This window comes from Podarcis muralis, chromosome 1, assembly GCF_964188315.1.
Source record: "Podarcis muralis chromosome 1, rPodMur119.hap1.1, whole genome shotgun sequence".
Classification (NCBI taxonomy): Eukaryota; Metazoa; Chordata; class Lepidosauria; order Squamata; family Lacertidae; genus Podarcis; species Podarcis muralis.
Genome location: NC_135655.1, coordinates 66,970,753 through 66,991,818, shown reverse-complemented (window position 1 = coordinate 66,991,818; position 21,066 = coordinate 66,970,753). Strand labels below are relative to the sequence as shown.

The following is a 21,066-nucleotide window of genomic DNA, read 5'->3' as shown; positions in this document are numbered from 1 at the left end:
AGGACAGGGAATACAATTTCCAGATACATTCCATCATCTTCTGCCCATTGGTGTGGACACCAGTGGAATAGCAATGATTAGCCATTGGGGCGGGAGGAATGGGTATGCCAAATGCAAACACAGAAAATGTGATCTGTTTGACTTTTAGGCGATATAAGGCCCAGTCTGGAAGCACCCATCTGCAGGGACAACTGCAGAAAAGCAGCTCAAGCAAAGGAAAGGAGAACAAGGATTTTGCTCTGCACATTAAAATCACATAAATATCATGACTGAAAGCTGAGGAAATACTGTGGTAGAAGGGATCCTGGCTCTGATGAGGTTGAAGGACTTTTGCATTAGAATCCCTTTATTTCTATATATTTACACTACAAGCCTCTCTTCCTATGCCTGTTTACTTGAAGGTCCAGGCCAAAACCATCCCTTTCATACCCTCCAACATTTATCCAATGAAAATAGGGAGTCCCATTCCATAATGAAAATATTACTATTTAGACCCCACACATCTTATTAGGGCATATATAAAAACATAATAAAACATTTCAAAAAACATTCCCTATACAGGATTACCTTCAGATGTCTCAGGGGTCGGATAACTCCACACCCTCCAACATTTCTCCAATGAAAATAGGGACATCCTAAGGAGAAGTGGAGCATTTCGGGATCAGATCATAAACCAAGACGGCGTCTCTAAATCAGGGACGTCCCTGGAATATAGGGACACTTGGAAGGTCTGCCCTAGGAAATATTGGGGCTGCAATCCTGGAATGCAAGACCCTTCCATTAACGGAGAAGCCCTATTATAAGAACGCGAGAGGAGGCGGGGGGGGGGGCTGTTTCCCAGTGTAACCCTGCTTAGGATGCCAAAGGCGCACGGCTGCTATTTCCACGTTTTGCGTGCGAGACTAATGGAAGGAGCAACTTGTGTCCCAGAGAGGTTATTATTACAGTATTGCAGGGCCTGAGGTGGGGCGGCGTTGGCCTGGTGAGTCCTAGCTGCCGAGTCGCTGCTCTGAGCCCATGTGGGTAGGAGCGAGCGAGCGAGGCAGAGAAAACCCTTCTCTGGGTGCGCGCGGGAGGGAGAGAGGCAGAGAGGGAGGGAAGAAGGAAGGGAGGAGGGAGAAAGAGAGAGCAAGAACAGCCTCAAATGTTTGGAATAATTCCGCTTCCGTTGGGAATAGGGACCAGCCGCTTGTGAGCGACTCCAGCGGGGACTCTCCTCCTCCTCCTCGGCGAGGCTCCGGCGCGCTTTCCCTGGGACCCCCAGCAGCACCTCCGCCATGGCCACCTCCCCTCAGAAGTCGCCCTCGTCCCCCAAGTCGCCCACTCCCAAGTCGCCCCCATCCCGGAAGAAAGACGACTCCTTTTTGGGCAAGCTCGGAGGCACTTTGGCCAGGAGGAAAAAAGCGAAAGAAGGTAAGGGGGGGGGGGCAGAGAGAGAAGTGTGTGCGCTGGTGTGCCAAAGGTTTCCCACTTTTTCTGCGCGGCGCCTTTAATGAGGCAGAGGGAGGGGCATGGAGGAGAGAGGGAGGCGAGACGGGGGGGGGGAGAGAGAGAGGAAAAAGTCAAAGGCTCCCCGCGCTTGCCCTCAGCCAGAAGCGCCCGAGCCGGGCTAGGGAGGGACGGGGGTGGCCGGGCTGGGTGTGCCGCCTCGGGGAAAGCGTCATGCTTGAAAAATGTAGCCTGGAGCAGCCGCTGCCGGGCTGGGCTCCTTCAGCTGTTTATCTAGCCTTGTTTCTGTCAGGAAGTTGTCCTCCCACAGTTGAGAAATCTCCCCCCGCCCTCCCCAGCCAGTTTTCGGCCTCTCCGCCTCCTTCGACGGGCTCCTAGCTGGGGCTTCGCAGACCCCGCAGGGTCAGCAGCGCGGGCTGGCGAGGTTCCCAGTCAGAGCCTTGTTTTCGCACGCCTTGGAGCTCTGAGGCCTTATTGTAAGCGCTCTGTGCGCTGCGCTGCCTGCTGGGAAGGAGTTTCTTCCCAGAGTGGGAATTCAAGGCTTTAAGTATCTTTACAAGTTGCCTAAAGTGAAGAGGGGAGGGAGGCGCTCCTGGCAACAGCGGGGCACACACCGGCTCTCGCTGGGAGCGCAGGGAGGCTGCTAGAGCTGGAGGAAGTGTAGTGTGAATTAGGCACACTTTCTGGTACACACATGCAGTGCTTTGTTGTCAAGCTCTGAGATACAAGTTGTTCTCTGGACAGGTGCTCACACCTGAAGGAGGCACATCTTAAGCTCGTTCATTTATTTATAGGCAAGGTTCACCCAAGGGGAGCTGTAAGCCCTCTTAATACCCCCCCCCCAAAAAAAAACTACACACACAGGCTGCACACAACTCCATACAGTATGCAGGGCATGCTTCAATTTCAAGATCCACTGCCTTGGCTTCTACCTTGGGACCGGAGGCACAGTGTCCCTCCTGATGCAGTTTCTGATCTCCTATGGCTGTGAGATGCTATATTTTTGGTGCCTCCATCTACCACTTCCTGCTGCACAAGTTCCCCGTGTGAGCTCTGCAGTAGTGTTAATTGAATGCTGTCACATGGAAACCTGACCTGTGCATAATTAGGCACACCTGAGTCCCTTGAACTCAATGATATGGGCAGGAGAACATTTCCACCAGGAACACATTTTTTTGGGGGGGGGGTCCTTCTTGTTGTTGCTCCTATTATTTATTACATTTGTACACTCGCCTTCACCCATCGATCTCAGGGCACTTCACAGCATAAAAATACAAGATGAAACACAAAATACATAACAAAAACAAGAAAAGAAAGAAAAACCCCCAAACACATTTAAAAAGATATAGGATGTTAGTCAGCTAAAACCCAGGTTGAAGAGAAACATTTCTGCCTGGTGCCTAAAGGTGCATAATGAAGAAGCCAGCAGAATCTCGCTGGGGAGAGCATTCCACAAAAGGAGAGCCACCACAGAAAAGACTTGTTCTTGTGTTGCCACCCCCCCCCCCCGGAACTCTTGTGGAGGAGGCACACGAAGAAGGGCCTCAGGTGATGAACTCAGCTTCCAGGTAGGTTCATATGGAGAGAGGTGGACCTTTAGGTATTTGGTCCTGAGCTGCTTAAAGTTTTATAAGTCAAAACCAGCACTTTGAATTTGGCCCAGAAACTAATTGGCAAGCAGTGCAAGTTGGGCCAGGATTGGTGTAAGATGCTTAAACCATCTTGCCTCGGTGAGCAACTGCTCACCAAATTCTTTACCATCTGATGTTTCCAAACAGTCTTCAGGGGAAGCCCTACATATAACATGTTGCGATAATCTAACCCAGAAATTACCAGAGCATAGAAAACAGTAGTTAACCTATCCCTGTCCAGAGAGGGGTACACCTGGGCCAGCAGGTGAAGCTAATGGAAGGCACTTTGCACCACTGAGGCCACCTGAGCCTTAAGCGACAGCAAAGGAGTGCCCCCAAGCTACATACCTGCTCCTTCAGAGAGAGTGTAACCCCATCAAAAGCAGGCAACCTCCTATCCACTCAGTTTAGAATTCAGTCATCAAATTCTCTGGTTTGAGAAAAATACAAAACTTGCTTGTAACATACTTTGTTGGACTTAAATCAGTTGTGATTTAATTATAGGAGGCATCATCAAGTTTGTATGCCGCTTTTTCCAAATTATTGTAAAGACGTCTCAAAAGAATAGTAATCTACCAGCAAATGCACTTCTTAACAGGTTTGATATTTAGATGCTTTTTAGATAATTATGATAGCGTTTATACTTTGTAAATACTTGAATGTGTATAATTGAATTGTGGCTGTTATTTGTTTCTTTTATTTCAAACTGCTTTAAGAAAGCTATGGGTGCCTTAGAAACTTTTCAAAAATCCATTAATGGGAAGATTAGTATTAGCACAAGGTTCCCTGAAAAATAGGTTGCTCACCGCAAGCAATCTCCCTCTACAATATGCAACTGCAGGGGAGTGTTTTGCATGTACTAGGGTTCAGTATTGGTTCATATGTGGCAAAATGAACTGATTGTATTTCAAACGTTTATTTTGGAATGAGTATTGTTAAATAGTTGATACAGATGAACGGTGTGGGGTTTTATAATTGTTGCATGATTTCTTGTAAACTGTTGTAATGTTGCTAGAGGTAACTGACTGGGGGTTGGCCCTACACTAAGCAAGTGAAGTAACCCATTTTGGAATGTTTAGGGGAAATGAGGTGTTAAGAGCCGGACTGAACAATTGGAGTTAAACAATTAAAGAGGGTTATGAAGAAAAGCAAGGAAAAGAGATATTGGTGGCAAGAAGCTTAGAAGGGAGTATTGAAGTTTTAAGGAAATGTCCTAGCTAAAACAGGTAACTGTGGCTTAACACACCTGGCTAGTGCTCTGAATAAACTTGTGTACACATCCTAGAACATGCCCCAGAAACCTGTGCAATTGAATTAATTGAATTACTTAAAAATGGCAGTTAGATCACATGCATCACATCAATCAATACAGATCTTACCTGTAATTAGTTTTCATTGTTATTGAATAAGTGTTTTCCTGTTTGCTTTAACACATATATATTGGCCTTCATGCAGAAATGTATCCAACACAAATAATATTTTTCAGCTCTCGAAAATGGCTCAGCTCGAAGTTTGTAAGTTGCACTAATGCACTAGCTTTGTCTGCCATGTTGTATGACACGTTTTCCCTCCTCCCAATCCAACTGCTTCTGGAGAGGCCTTGCTTGCACTGTGTGACAATGAGTCACAGTACAACGGACAGGGTTTCACATAAAAGGTGGTTTCAGTGGCTGCGAAGACATTCAGGTTCAATATTTAGCACCCAATATTATTTGTCAGCAAAATAAGTTGATGGCTTTTGTTTTATTTGTTTTTCCAAAAGTGCTGTCTGTATTGTATAGCCTCAAAGTTGCCCTGTGCTATCAACCAGTCATCTGTCAAAAAACAATGGCAGCAGACTAAGCACAGTATCAGATCCCCTGAGTATGTATGTGTAATATGCATGTAAATATAGGCCAAACTCCACTGGTCATCTCTGGGTAATTTTGTAATAAAGGTATCAGTGAACTTAGGTAATGGAGTTACTATGTGAGTAGACTAATGCGTATGAAAAGGCATAGTAACTCATTCACGACATTAGATTAACACAGGTTCCATTCATGCAACAAGAGGGCATGAAATTATAAAGCCCATGATATTAGCAGTGATGGTTTCTGGCAGCTAGAAATACAGTAGTCTAAAAACCTCTTTTTGGTGCTAGAACCATTAGCAGAGAAGTCTTTGAGGTAATGGTAAGAGTGAATAAACACCCTCCTTTCCCCCTTTTCTTGGCGTATTTCATTATCTTATATTATGGGTTTCCAGGGTGAGTAAAGCTGCATTGATTGTGCTCCTTCAGTTTTCCTGGGCTTGACTGGCGGACATCAAAAATCCGCACCTTGTAATAACCTGCCTTAGAGAATCTTAACAATTGGACCCTGACATTCTAATAAATCTGTGATACATTCACCAAGGGAGAGCAAAGTTCAAAATTGCTTAAATTGGTGTAGGAGCAGATGGAAAACAGACAGTTTGGGCCCATGAATTTGATGGAGGGCAATTATGGTACAGTGTATGGTCTGAGTCAGCTTCCCAATTGATATGACTTCAATTGAAGTAATTTGCCCACTCTTCTCTTTGGCTTATTTGGTTTTGATGGTGCAAGAAAAACTAATCTTGCTCCAGCTTTGTAACATTCTTTTTCTCTATCTTTGGCCTTGTTGTTGTCTTGCTGCTGCAGTTGAAAAAGCTTGCATTTTGACCTATCCAAGACGTAAACCTGGGGTTGATTGATAGGATCTGGTCTGTAGGTTATGAAAAATATCGAATATTCAGAAGGCAGAATAACTTGGGTCTCTTATTTTCTTAACATCGCAACAATGGGTGGCACTTTTTTTGAAGGGGGAGGGTGGAATTAGTAGCTTATGCTTGCTTACTGTTTGCTCTGGCAACTTCTATAAGGGTAATAGTACTTTAAGCACTTGCAGAAACCAGACCATTTCAGGTAATGGACCTTTGAATTATTTAAACAGTATTCAATATAAATGACAGTAGTAGAATTTGACTTGCATTGTGTATTTGGCAGAAATGAGGCTTACATTTTCACATCTGCTACTTTTTTTGTCATTTGGAGGCAGTCATGAGGAATGTTTTCTTTCCTCCCCTCATATACCTCTCTCTCTCTCTCTTTAAATGGCCTGATTTTTTATTTTTTTAAAATACTGGGTTGTATCCAAGGTAGCACTAAATTAAAGTCACATACTTTAGCAGTATACTTGTTGCAAGGAAAAACCCAACTACATTAGCAAAGGTTGTTGTACAACAGATTGTGCAACAACAATCAGCTGTTGTGGGAAAATATCCACTAGGGCAACTGTTGCATTGGATTCCTTTCGTTGCGCAACCTTTAGATTCTGGCATCCACTTGCGTGTGGGCTCTTGCCCTAGCAGACAGAGAACATTGGATACAGCCCATCGTATCTGATGATGGGGGAGTGTTGCTGCCTTAGCAACCCTAACTGGCCCTAGTGAGGGAGAGGGTAGTGTTAAATCTGTGTTCCTATCACTAGACGCTACAAATTTCTAATTTCCCATTCCAAGGAAGTGTCCAACCCTTTTGTTCTGAATGTGATGATGTCTGGAGAGAGTGGACTAAAGGTGGATTCCCACATTCTCCTTTCGGTCTGGTCATTGAGAAATGATATTCTATGAATATCTATACATATGGTCTCACTGCAATCTGTCAGAAGGTCTGATTCAATATGACTCTCCACTGAATAGGGACACAGGTGGCACTGTGGGTTAAACAACAGAGCCTAGGACTTGCTGATCAGAAGGTCGGCGGTTCGAATCCCCGCCATGGGGTGAGCTCCTGTTGCTCGGTCCCTGCTCCTGCCAACCTAGCAATTCGAAAGCACGTCAAAGTGCAAGTAGATAAATAGGTACCGCTCCGGCGGGAAGGTGAATGGCGTTTCCGTGCGCTGCTCTGGTTCGCCAGAAGTGGCTTAGTCATGCTGGCCACATGACCCAGAAGCTGTATGCCGGCTCCCTTGGCCAATAAAGCAAGATGAGCGCCGCAACCCCAGAGTCGGTCACGACTGGACCTAATGGTCAGGGGTCCCTTTACCTTTACCTACCTCCACTGAATATTAAACACAGTTGTCTAATGGTTGTAGGAAAATGCCCGTGAAATCCCACCTTCCTTCCAAGTGCCCTAAATAGCATCCTAAGAAACTTCTCTCTTTGTCCTTGCCTTTCCTGCCAACACTGGCTATTGAATTATAGTTGCAAGGCACAGGTATAGGTTTCATTTGAAAGGCAGGCAAATTGAATTTGACAGATGCAGATAGAGCTGTCTCATGATTAAGATGCTGGTGAGATGCATGAGCTGCCTTTTCAGACAGAATGTGATTTTTAAAAATAGCTGTATGTGTAATTCTGCTGGCTTTTGATTTTCATTCTTTGGCATTGGCTGATCCATTTTTGAATGAGGACCTGTTTAATCCCTCTTGAGGTTTCACTAAGACTTATTTGTGGGAGACAGTTGCTTGAGCCATTCTGTTCATATTTTCCATAAATCTGCATAAGAGGCTTTAGGATTAGCGTAAGTAAATTCCTTGGAATGGAGCTTACTAAATTAGTCATGAATTAAATGGGCAAGCTGCCTTGTGTGAAAAAGTATGGGGTTGGGGTTTTTTTGGTAAATGTAGAAATGATTTTGTCTTCTTTCATGGTCATTGATTTAAAACCAGAATATAATGGCACAGAACATACTCAAGAAGTTGGAAATATCTTATGCAGAAAAAATAAGATGCTGAGTACGCAAATGGATAGAAATTGCTTCATTATAAATTAAATCTTTTTAAAATGTCATGCTAAAGCTCATTATAGGAATGGCTGAGAAAATTAGGGTGCAAACTTGTGATCATTGGGAGGGCCATATAATATTGCAGATGTCCCTCTCTGAGGTTTGCTGCTGACTTCCTTGATGATGGTGGAGATTTCTGACACCTCCACATCTCAGTACTGTACCCTGGAGACAAGGAAAGGGCTCGAGAATAGATCATGCAAGACCTTCGGATCAGCACAACCCAGAGTTCTCGTGTATTCTGCCCATGCAGGGGCCTTTCCTTTTAAAGATCTGACCAAAGATTAACAGGACACGGGGTGAGGGTGGATGAAATCCCTGTCACCCTACCTTTCACCCACCCAAGCTGGCATTGAAATAGATGCATCTGATTGGTTGGGGAGGTTCTTCATAGGCCTGACCTAATGCTGTGGAAGTTGCAAAGCATTTCTGAGGTACTCCTCAGAGTAAGTAGAGCTTATTTAAAAGGAAATAAAATCAAAATTTGGGTCTTGAGGAGTCCCCTTCCCTTCCTAAGCCTCCTCTACTGGAATTTATTATTTTAAAACTTTTTTAAAGGGGTGGGACAATAGGGATGAATGTGATTGGCTGTGCTGTCCAAAGATGATTGGGGATCACAGGAGATAGACAGAAACAAGCGCAGAGTGTCTCTACATATGCAATGCTGTATTGAATATGAATGTAAGGAACAGAGAAGGGACTGGGCTCTACTTTTGGGGGGTTCGGACCAGCCTCTACTGTTAAGGGGTTCTTCCCTATTCAAAGCAGGAATAGTCTGATATCAGTCTGGTTACAGGGAGTACTATAGCTATGGTGTGGGTGAGGGGATATGTATAATGATTGCAAGTAGGTCTACACATAAGTAATACCCACTTAGTTCAATGGGACTTGTTCCCAGATAAGTGTGCATAGGATTGAAGCCTTAGAGAAGAAGCAAGGGAAAAATAGATGAAGACCAGAATTGTTGCTTGAATAGCTCAGGAAGGTTTTTTGAAGTGTTTGCTATCTGGGCTTTGCATCAGTCAGAAAAATATCTGGAGAAGGCCCTGTCTCCCATTGCCACCTGATTTGCCTTAGAAGGTATGGGTGATTTGCCCAAAGTAAGGCTATACAATGTGCTTCATGGCTGAACTGGATTTTAAGTCTTCCCCATCTTATTCAGACATTCTCTCCGCTACATTGGGTCTCTGTTGGCAAATGGGATAGAAAGAAAATGTTTGGGGGGCTATTAACTTTTGTGGACTAACTTTTTAAGGTCAAATCAAAGCCTCTTAGCCTATTCAAGAAATAATTACTGTATAGCATTAGTTAGACTAATTAGCCCCTTTTGTTAATTCATCTCTGTTAGATATATTCAGGTCAACAAATTAAAATAGCATTCTCCCAAGGATTTGTTTTATGGGCTATCTGGAGGTCTGGGAGTAATCTCCCTGATTATGGAAGGGAAATTATATTGCTCCTTAAATATGTGAAAATGATATATCTGCTTACAAATACATTCTGTTATGTTCCTAAAGTGCCAGAAAGTAAAAATAATTGGAAGAAGATAATCCACTAAGAGACCAGTCCTTGCACCATTTGGAGTGGCTGTGTTGAAGAGTGCTTTGCTGTAGCCCTTCAACAGGTGCTCTCTGTTAAGTCTGATTAAATATCTGATTCAATGTCTGATGATAGTCCATTGTGATGGTCCCTCCATCTTAACTACCTCCCAACCTGTATTAGAAATTTTCAGAAGAGCTTTTAACTATTATAATTTCTTTATGTTGTATACTGCCTTGTTGTGTTTTTTTTTTATGAAAGTGTGGTCCATAAATATTTTAATTATTAAATAAAACAAAACAAATTTACTTTAAAAAATTACACCCAGAAATAATTAAGCTATTGTAAGAATAATATACACTTTAGTAAATAATATTATTCTGTTCCTTTTGATGTTTGTTTTGAATTCTTTTATGTGTATTTTTTATTGTAAGTTGCTTGGAGAAATTTAATTAGCAAGCAACTAATATGTAATAAATAAAAAGAAAAGAACATGGAAAGCAACAAGAAGATCCTGGTGGGATTTTTTAAAACTATCCATCTATTAAGATTTTGTCAAACAGTGTGCATGCGAATGTTTACCCAGAAGTAGATTCCCATTATGGATTACAGCCATAGTTTCTTGTGTATAGATTTAGGTAAAACTCGTCACTTATGAAAAACATTAAAACCTAAAGGCAATGCTGTTTAGGCTAACCCTTAAATTTTACAAATAAATAAAACTGCCAGGCTCCTTGTGTGTTGAAGGAAAGGGAAATTTGCTTCAGAGATTGTGGCCAAGACCACCTCAGCACCATAACCAGGCCTGAAGCCAGACTGAATTGGATCCAGATAATAGGTAGCTTCCAGAAATTCCTGAGCTGAGTCACCACCACACACTTGAGCGCCATGCTTAAAGAATGTTGCTGGGACATGTTGCCCATAGGGTGATGACACACTATTCTCTCAGACTGCTGAATCAATGGCTGTGATTACTACTTGACTGAATGTGAGGAAATTACTAGTCAAATTGAGATTTAATCCAGATAAGACAGGGGTGTTCCTGATAAGTAGAGCTGCCAGTGGATATAATGATTCTGCCCATTTGAATAGCATTGTGCTGCAGTCTGGGCTCTGCTTTGTTGTTGGCTGTTCATATCGCGGCTGTGACAGGAGCCCTTCTGCCCAGGTTAAGTGCATATATCAGCTGTGTTCATTTCTAGATGGTGTGAATCTGGCTACTAGTGGTACATGCTTTACATACCTTACTGAATTCCTGAATAATGTGGTACCTAGGATTGCTTTCGAAAAATGTTTTGAAACTTCAGTTGGTTTGGAATGCAGCAGCTAACAGTCTGACTGGAGCTGGTTTTCTAGAGCATTTGACTCCTCTTTTTCAAGAGCTTTACTGATTTCTGGTCTATTTTGGGGCATGTTTTAAAGCATAGTTACTTTTAAAGCTCTAATTTAAAAGAGGACACCTGAAGGGTCATATATTCCACCAAAAGGCTTTGCTGTCCATTAAAATCAACAGGGGAGGCTTTCTTGCATGTCCAAATTGCAGTTGGTTGAGACCAATGAGATGACCATTTCTGGGGTTGCCCCATGGCTCCTGAACTGCCTGCTTTAGATGCCTGCTCCATGATTGGTTTTTAAAGACCCTTTGTTTCAACTTGGCACATCAAAGTAGTTGTTTGTCGCTGACTCCCTGAATACGACCTTTTTGGATTGAAGCTTTGATCTGCTTTTTAATGATAATAGTTGTTTTAAATTTTGTTCTAAGTCATCTTGCAGTTCATTAGACAGAAAGGTGAGGTGATGTCTTTTCATAAATAAGAAAGAAAGAAAGAAAGAAAGATGACTGTGGCCTCTTGCTAGCATAAAACTAACCGAGTTTGATCTAGCTCAGCTGAATTGCTTTGCAGCTGTGACATCCATTCCCCAACATGCATCTAGCTCACTTGAAATTCACAAGCTTTACAAGCACCCACACCAGGTCTAATTTCTAGCACCCAAGCAGGCTTCGGAGAGACTCCTGTCTGAAACGCTAAAGAGTCATTGTCCATTGGAGCAGACAGTACTGTGATGGATGGACTAATGCAGCGGTTCTCAACCTGTGGGCCCCCAGATGTTGTTGGACTACAACTCCCATCATCCCTGAGCTCTGGCCTTGCTAGCTAGGGATGGTGGGAGTTGTAGTCCAACAACATCTGGGGGCCCACAGGTTGAGAACTGCTGGACTAATGGGTCTGACCTGGTATGAGGCAGGTTTCTATGTTCCTTTGTAACAGAGGTAGCAGCAGTGTTGTGGAACTCCAGCTCCCCTGATTATCCTTGTACATTAGCCATGGTAGCTGGCGCTGATGAGAGTTGTAGTCCACGATTCAACTGAAGAGCACCATCTCCTGTATGCAGCCCCCCCCCCCCATTTACAGATTTTTATAATTTATTTCAACACATTTACATTATCTTAGAGTTTTCACTGAGATCTTGGTTTGTTATTTCAGTGATTATCAGTACTAAAAATAGGATTGTGCTAATACAGATAAGCAAAATATAGACTGCTCACTGCATTTCCTAGGGACAGAGGGAAGTGGGCACTTGTTGTTTTCCATGTCATGGTCCATGTAGTTCCTTAAGTTTTCCCAAACAGTCTTTCATCATGTTCCAAACTGGCAAGAGAACCACACTTTGGATACACATGGTATATATAATAATGTGGATTCTATTTTGTCTGAATCAACTCCCTTTAGACATTTGAATTCCTAAAAACTTCAAACAGTTTCTTGTGCCATTAGGCTACTATTCTGTATCCAGTTCAGTTGAAATCAGTGGGGCTCATAAATGTGCTCAGGTTTCATTATTACTGTGCATTTGAAAATGTCAAATATGTCTAATTATGTCCAGTAATTTTTTAAAAAACCCAGAGACTTAGTGGATACTTGACATTAAAAAACACAAAGTGCTTTTCTGTAGTTTGTTTAGAATATGTGCCCTTAGGAAGTACTGCTATTGCCAGAAAGATAGACAAGCCTAACAGTAGGAAAACGAATGAGGACCTAAAAGACGATTCATGTTTGTCAAGTGTTAAAAGAGTTAATGTCAAGCTATCTTGGATATTAATGTATATATATATCTGCGTTGTGGCTAATTCGGCTGTAGGCTTGGTTAGTAGTAGATGAAATTAAGGCAATATTGAGAATGGATTGCTTCAGCTGGGCAGAAAACTGATGAGTGTTGAAAAGGTACAATGAGATTTCAGAGGTAGAGACTGTTTTAATTCTCACAATTGTATTGGGTGCCCAAAAGCTGAGGAAATTTTTTATTGAGGTTAATATGGTAAATTATATAGATTTAATTGGTGATTAAATTAAAAAATATATTTGGATGCTTTTAAATTATTAGTTATCTCAACAATTTGTATTTTAATAAATATTTTGTTGTATTCTTTTTTAACCTTTTGTAAATTAGTAGTGAGCTCCCGGCCTATAGAGTGAGATGAGCGCACAACCCTGGAGTCTGGCAAGACTGGCCCGTACGGGCAGGGGTACCTTTACCTTTACCTTATATTAGTAGTAATTTGGTATAAAGGTAAAGGTAAAGGTACCCCTGCCCGTACGGGCCAGTCGTGTCCGACTCTGGGGTTGCGCGCCCATCTTGCTTAAGAGGCCGGGGGCCAGCGCTGTCCGAAGACACTTCTGGGTCACATGGCCAGCGTGACGAAGCTGCCCTGGCGAGCCTGCACCAGTGCTGCACACGGAAACGCCGTTTACCTTCCCGCTATAAAGCGGTACCTATTTATCTACTTGCACTTAAGGGTGCTTTCGAACTGCTAGGTGGGCAGGAGCTGGGACCGAATGACGGGAGCTCACCCCGCTGCGGGGATTCGAACCGCCGACCATGCGATTGGCAAGTCCTAGGCGCTGAGGTTTTACCCACAGCGCCACCCGTATCCCTAGTTGGTATATTTTAATGCAAATACATATTTTGGTTGACACAATACACAACATTGTATTAGTGTATATATAGTGTATTAGTGTATATATTATTATTATTTCTGTGGTTGTTATGACTAGGATGGTCAATACAACAACTATAGATAAACATTTAATTCCACCCCCACCTCCACCATCCCCTCTTGTTAGCTGCTTTGGAAGAAACTAAACCAAGCATCTGAGCAAAGGATTAAAAAGCCTGTTGTGGACATAAAGCATTCATTTATAGCTAGGAAGTATTAAAATACTGAGAGTATCTTTGATTTTAATATTTTTCTCTAATCAGTTCAAGATTTTCATAAAGCATAATAGTTTATCTAAACCCAAGATGGTTCAGAAGCAGCCAGTAGGATTAGTGAAATATTGGCATAAAAAGCTCTAATGCTGGAAATGGATAAATGCTAAATAATTCAGATTATTCATAATGAGAATAATATTACAAGAATTGTAATAGCTGCTAGGCAAAAGTACAATTTGAGCTGCAGTATAATTGGATATATTTTTTAAAATCGTCAAATTCAAAAGGTAAATATCTTTTTTATGCAAATACATGGGCATGAAGCCTAGGAAGAGATCAGAGAACGGTCTTGCATCCTATTCTACAGGGTATATTGCCCAGCAGCCTTTGAGGCCTTAGCAATGACAGCCAATAATAGAGAGCATTTTTTTCTCATATCTCTTGGGCCAAACTGGAGACCAAGGGCTACAGCCCATAAGAAATTGGTCAAATCTCTCCTGGCAGCTGGATTGTAACATGAACAGTAACCGAGGCAGGGTGATGGATTCAGGAGTCCTCCTAGTCTCCAATGAGTCCTTTCCTGAGTGTTCTTCTCTTTCCATGTCTGCAATCTTTATTGAAGTTTTTCCTGAAACCTACTTCTGTTGTGTGCCTGTGTTCAGCTGCCTTCCACCTTATCACTCCATGACCAGAAAATAAATAAGCATTAAAGCTGCTGCACATTCTGTTGGCCAAAAAAAGGAGAAAGAGGATTTGTCCTGAATTTCTACACCATCTCCCCCAGTCATCTTGTACACTGGGCAGGAATCAAAATGGGAACTAGAGAAATCCCACAGGGAGCTCCAAGAGAGAATGTAGGACTGTCACTGTATTTTTTAAAATTTTCTTCTAGGAATCTAGTGCACAGAAGGGTTGCCAGATTCACTTTCTTTTCTGGGTCATCAACCTTAGAGTGTGATTGGAATATATTGAACGAGTTAGGCATTGATAGATCTTAATGCCTATTCCCCATTTCTATATGGATGCTCTACCAATTACCCAGCTGAAGGCATTAGAATAGTCACTGGCCAAAATACTCAACCAGTTCAGATTCAGTAACAGTAACATAAAAGCAACATTAGAGACCATATCCAGAAGATTAGGAGCCTGGTGGTATGGCAGACAATAAAAAGTCCATGACAAAGGGGAGCAGTGCAGTTGGGCAAGCACTACTTGCACTCATAGTTCTTATTCTAAAAACCTTACGATAATTTTCACAATAATTCACTTCCACGGAGCAGTGTTGCCATAAAGGGGTTTTGTTGTTGTTTAAAAATGAAGGTTGCTTCCCAGCCACAATTAGACAATGTTCTTGACTGGCATGCTACCAGATTTAAGTTCTTATAGATCAGGCATAGGCAAACTCGGCCCTCCAGATGTTTTGGGACTACAGCTCCCATCATCCTTAGCTAACAGGACCAGTGGTCAGGGATGATGGGAACTGTAGTCTCAAAACATCTGGAGGGCTGAGTTTGCCTTTGCCTGTTATAGATCCATTCTGATGCTACAAGGTCATATTTTATTTTAATTTACCTCCAAGAGAGGTTTGCAATTTTTGAAAAGTTTTTATTGCACAGAGCGTTTCATGCCATGGGTGCAATCTTATGGATGTTTACTCAGAAGTAAGCCCCACTGAGTTCATACAAACGGGTGCACTGTGTGTCTTCATTTTCAAAAATGTTAATTTTTTTTATTACCACAGATGTTTAATAGGTTATTGTATTTTAGTGTTCCGTTGGAAGCCGCCCAGAGTGGCTGGGGAAACCCAGCCAGATGGGCGGGGTATAAATAAAATATTATTATTATTATTATTATTATTATTATTATTATTATTATTTGCTTTAATACAGTTGTAAATCAAATGTGTTATTGAATGGAACCAGTTTTTACATAATCATTTCCCACCTTTAACAATTTTTCTAAGTCTTTGTAAATGCATAAATTACCTTTTAAAACTCCAGTCTTGAAACTACTGTTCGGTTTGCTAAGTGCCAGTAACAATTTGTTTAAACTTGTTTGCTGACATATCTTGTTCTGAGATGGATTTTCTAGTTCAAGATTTATAAGCTGCAGGTGCTCTGCAGAGCACAAGGTGGCTCCAGTAACCAGAGCACAAGGAGCGTCTTGGTGGATTGGAGTAGTAGGGGGAACAGATTTCATAGGAAATGATTAGATACGTGTGTCGCCATGGAAAGAGTAGGGTTGTTGTTGTTGTTGTTGTTGTTGTTGTTGTTGTTACAATGTTCATTTGGTTTCTTTGGAAATGTAATACATATGATGACTTAAATGGGAACAAGATTTTTTTCCTTTCAGTTTTACATGTTTCTGTAGTTTGCTATATAACTGCTTATCTGCACTTTGCACTTGAGTTTTTAGGCTGCATTGTTTTTAGCTGGTTGGTATTTTACATTTAATTGTTAGCATCTTTGACAATCCAGTGTGTTTGGGGGAAGGTAGGTTCCTTGCCTCCATTTGTTGTTGTTGTTAAACAAAATAAGCCAAAAATAAAGAACATGAAGTAGTTCTGTTACAGCAGGTTGAAAGCAGCACTAAGGCTGGACATTATCATGGAAATTGTTGTTTCAAAACATTATTTTAAAAAATACCCATTTCCCCACAAACGTGTTAGGCTGATTTGTGTTACTATGGTCCAAATTTTCTCAATCCATTTGGATATAGTAGGAGAAATGCTCCTCACCCCCAATTTTTAGCTATTATATTAGCAAATTAAAAAATTGTCCAGTAGCACCTTAGAGACCAACTAAGTTTGTTCTGAGTATAAGCTTTCGTGCGCATGCACACTTCTTCAGATACCAAAAAACCCAATTTTAATTTTTTTTTCAACTGCGTCAGACCAACACGGCCACCTACCTGATATTAGTAGCAGTTATCAAGTTGAACATTATTTCTTGATCGTTTTCTGAACTAACATCTTTTAGATAACCAAGCAGAAATACTTTAAGTCCCAAGGGCATATGATATCCTAATATATGAGAGATATTAGCCTGAACAGATTTCCAGAATATTTCAATGACTTCATTTGAGGCTTCTAAGTCTCTTACCACCTCCATTCTTACTCATATGTAGCCCATGCAACTCCACATGAGTTAAAGGTTCTTACAAGTAACTTGGTAGGGAGACTTAAGTTAATAAGGATGCAAAGACCTATGGATGCTTAGTAAGATTCCCCACTATGTTTACTAGAACTTTTCTCAGATAAGTGTTTATATTCTAAGGCTCAGTACTAAGTCAAGCGTTCCTGAGAGTAAATCCCACAGAATTCAGTGGGGCTTATAGTGAATATACATTGATATAGTTACGCTGTCAATATGAATTTACAATAAGCATCTGTTTTACAATTGAGGCATATTCAAGAATTAGTTCAAGGGAAGAGTTGGGGCTGTTACCAATCCAACTCATGCTCTAAAAAGAACAGATGTTGTAAACTAAGACTGCTGTGACAGGCAAATGAAGGCGGGAAAGATTCTTCCGTCTAACTTACTGTGTGCCTTTCGATTCTCAAGGTGTAACCTTGAGCAAAGTATGCACCAAAAAGCAAAGTATGGGCATATGGAGCCTAAGACCATATAACACTGGTCCTGAAAGACCTACATTGGCTCCCAGTATTGGCTCCCGAGCACAATTCAAAGTGTTGGTGCTGACCTTTAAGTCCTAAACGGCCTCGGCCCAGTATACGTGAAGGAGCATCTCCACCCCCATTGTTCTGCCCAGACACTGAGGTGCAGCGCTGAGGGCCTTCTAGCAGTTCCCTTGCTGCAAGAAGCAAAGTTACAGGAAACCAGGCAAAGGGCCTTCTCGTTAATGGCACCCACCCTGTGGAACGCCCTCCCATCAGATGTCAAGGAAATAAACAACTATCTGACTTTTAGAAGACATCTAAAGGCAGCCCTGTATTGGGAAGTTTTTAATGTTTGATGTTTTCTCATGCTTTTAATATTCTGTTGGGAATGGCTGGGGAAACCCAGCCAGATGGGCAGGGTATAAGTAATTAATAATAATAATAATAACAAGAACAACAATTATTACTAAGTTGTAAGCATGACCAGAAAGCAGTCAGTAGAACCTCTGCTTATATGGTACATAGGTGAAGGCAGGAGTCTTAATTTACAGTGTCATGCTGGAAAGGGCCTTAAATCATTTATTTAATCAGGTGGCTAATTCACAGTGGCACTCTAGCTATAGAATATCCTCCCCAGAATCACTCCACACACCTTATTTATAGGCTTCATGTGCCACATGAAGACATTTTTATTTTCCCAGGTTTTAAAAATCTGTGTTAATATAAAAACTGAATGTCATCCCACTGATAATATACTGCACGTTTTTGTTATGTGTGAATTTGTTTTTAAGTCTCCACTTGTAATGTTTATACTGCAATTGTTTTTAATGACCTTTTCAGTATTTTACTATTTTATCTTTATCAGCTGCCCAGAAAACTGGGCAGCCACCATAAATCCTGTAAATAAATAAGTAAAGCTAAAGGTAATTTGATCCTAGAAAAGGAAATGTAAGTCAAATAATTGTATTAGCTTAATTAAGCATGTGCTTGCTTGAACTTGAACAGTACCAGACTCTTCTCTGCTTTGGCTTTTGGGATGCTAAAAAACTCTTGCCTCAGGAGGAAGGTGTTGAGAACACACAATTCTGACAACTGCTGTTCTAGACATAGCAATTGCATCACAACTCAGGGCTGGCAATATTACCCACACCAGCCTTCTCCAATGTGGTGTCCTCCAGATGTTTTGGATTACAACTCCCTTTGGACCAAAATACTGTATATTAATGGATATCAATGTGATTTTAAAATTTGTGTTTCTGTTAATCAATATATTTTCAAAAGTTCGTTCTTTACGAACACATTAATACAACTAAAGCACAACCAAAATTGAATTAAAAATAAGAGAATATATCTTTTCCTTTATATAATAGGTATTTATTTTCTCAAAAACCAGTTAATGAGGAGATATAACAAATATGAAGGAAACTTGCTTTCAGTATCTTCCCTCAAGTATGACCTGACTTATTATCTATTTGAAAATCAGGGATGCACCACTTCGTTCTTGCAGTTTTAAACATTTGCTTGACCAAATGGAAAAACAAACGGCAGTTTCCTAACAACTGTTCTATCTAACAACTGTCCTAACCCTGCTTTCTGTCTTTCAATTGTTCAGTATTGAACACAGAACGCTGCATTGATCTGGATTGAAATGCTACACAAATGGGAAGATGATCTTAAAAAAAAGAAAAGAAAAAGAACAGTGGAGAGTCTTCTAAAGGGTTTATAGATTTTGTTAACTCAATTAGTTTTAAGTTTGTAAAAATGAAAACAAACATAACAAGCTGGTTAACTCAGTTCTTTGAACCGCCTTTTAGAGGAAATTTCCTTCCAAAATTGTTTAAAAGGAAATTTACTGGTTTTTTCATACTTTTCCCTGTAGACTGTCGACAGTACTTCTTATGGGCCTTTGTTCATCAGAATCTCAAACCACTCAAGAGCGCCATCTTAGTACTATTGTTTCCGTTTTAAAATGGAAGAATATGTGGAAGCTTCCTGCAGCCGATCAGGAGCTGTGTTTTGGTTTTCGAACATTTTGGAAGTCGAATGGACTTCTGGGACGGATTCCGTTCGACTTCCAAGGTATGACTGTACTTTCAAGTAACGTGTGTCTAATGGCCCATTGCACCAGTGCATAGCTGATGCAGAATGCAGTTTCCCCAGCTCTTTCGAACACAAGGGAAACCTGATCCCACAGAAGCCAACCAGATGCCTGTGGGAAGCACGCAAGCAAGACCTCTTGCAGTTTCCAGCAACTGGTACAGTATTCAGAAGCATGCTGCCTCTGACAGCATATGTAGTACCCATTGACAGCATATCCTCTGTGAATTTGTCATGTCTCTTAAGCAGAGCAGCTAGAAGGGATCATAGATCCAACTCTATGATTCTATGATTCTATATAACTCCGGGCCTTAAAGCACTGGCTGCCTGTGAGCTACTGGGCCTAGTTCAAATACTAGTGGCACATGCTGCACAAAGTCCTAAACGTTTCAAGACCCAAGTACTTAAAAGAGCAGCTTTCCCACAAACCTGTGCTTTGAGAACAGGGATGTTCTGTGCATGATTCTACCAATGGGCATGTGCAGTGACTTGAGACAGGGCCTCCCTGGTAGTAGCACCAGGACCGTGGTATTTCTTCTCTGGGGAGATGTGATTGTCACCTATGCTATTTAGTTTCATATATCAATTAGTGGATATCTGTGTTGTTTCTCAGGGGTTTTGTGTCATGATTTTTGCCCTGGGTCTTGTTACTGTTGGATACCATTATTATGTTGCTGCTTTTATAAAAGGTTTTGATTATTGTGTACATTTGCTGTATTTGTTCTCATGTTCATCATCCTGAGTTTTGTCACGAGGAAGGGTGGTAAATAAAAAACCCCAATAAGTGATTTGGATTACCATAGAGCGAAATTGCATTGCCAGGTTTATAGCTTAGTATTCCTTTGTAAGATTCTTGCATTTCATTATAAATATAAAAGCCTAGCAATGCCTACTGTATGGTATTAAATTTTTAATAATGGGACTATATTGGGTAGTTATTATAGGAAGATACAGAGAGAGAGAGAGAAAGAGAGGCAGAGAGAGAGAGAGAGAGAACTTTACATGATATGTAATGTTGTGAGATTTGAAAAGATTCTGGCAAGTTCTTACATCTGTCTTCTCAGTATTTATTAGCATTTGTGGTTGAGAAATGAAAACATGAAAATATGTCTTCAAAAACATTTTTATGTTTTCATGAATAATGAAGAAAATACAATTAATCAAATATGGGCTGGTATTTTTCTAAATCTGGAAGTACAGCCCGAGAAATCTGGGTTGAAGAGGGTTCTTAATATTAACTTTATTTTAATTAGCTGGATTCCATCTGGACTGTCTAAGCTTTGAATGAAGCCTTATGGAGGATAATACATAATCTGCCATTTTGTCAAAGGAATTAATACTGTAGATTAAAGATCAATGTTCTTTTCAGAATTTAGGTGCATAACATCTGAAGGCAAGGCACAGCAAGGGCACTGGCAAATTGACTAACCCCTAGATGACTGGAATGCAGGCTAAACTTCAGCTTTCCTCTCAGTCTTTTGCTTAAATAATAAATCCAAAGCATTTAAATTAATCTGATATGGTGTAGATGAATGTTGTGTTACTGAGACTGGGAAAAACATGAGGAAGTGTCCTCCCTTCACAGTTCATTTTTAAGGTTCCGGGCTTAGACAGGCATACAAGTAAGCGTCATTGAACACAGTAGATCTTACTTTTGAACAAACATGCATAGGATTGCAATGTTAGTGTGACAAATTCTGATTTTTACTGGTCACATTAGGCAGAATAATTAC

The 21,066-nt window shown here is 41.0% G+C and overlaps 1 protein-coding gene across 1 annotated transcript in view; it reads left to right on the top strand.

Annotated features, from left to right (window-relative positions):
• Window positions 1–1,073: 1,073 nt before the first annotated feature.
• PARVA (parvin alpha) overlaps window positions 1,074–21,066 on the top strand; it is a 60,656-nt gene continuing 40,663 nt past the window's right edge. The window contains exon 1 of the mRNA XM_028731048.2: window positions 1,074–1,413. Coding sequence (XP_028586881.1) covers window positions 1,278–1,413 — 136 coding nt within the window. The 5' untranslated portion in view covers window positions 1,074–1,277. The remainder of the gene's footprint in view (window positions 1,414–21,066) is intronic.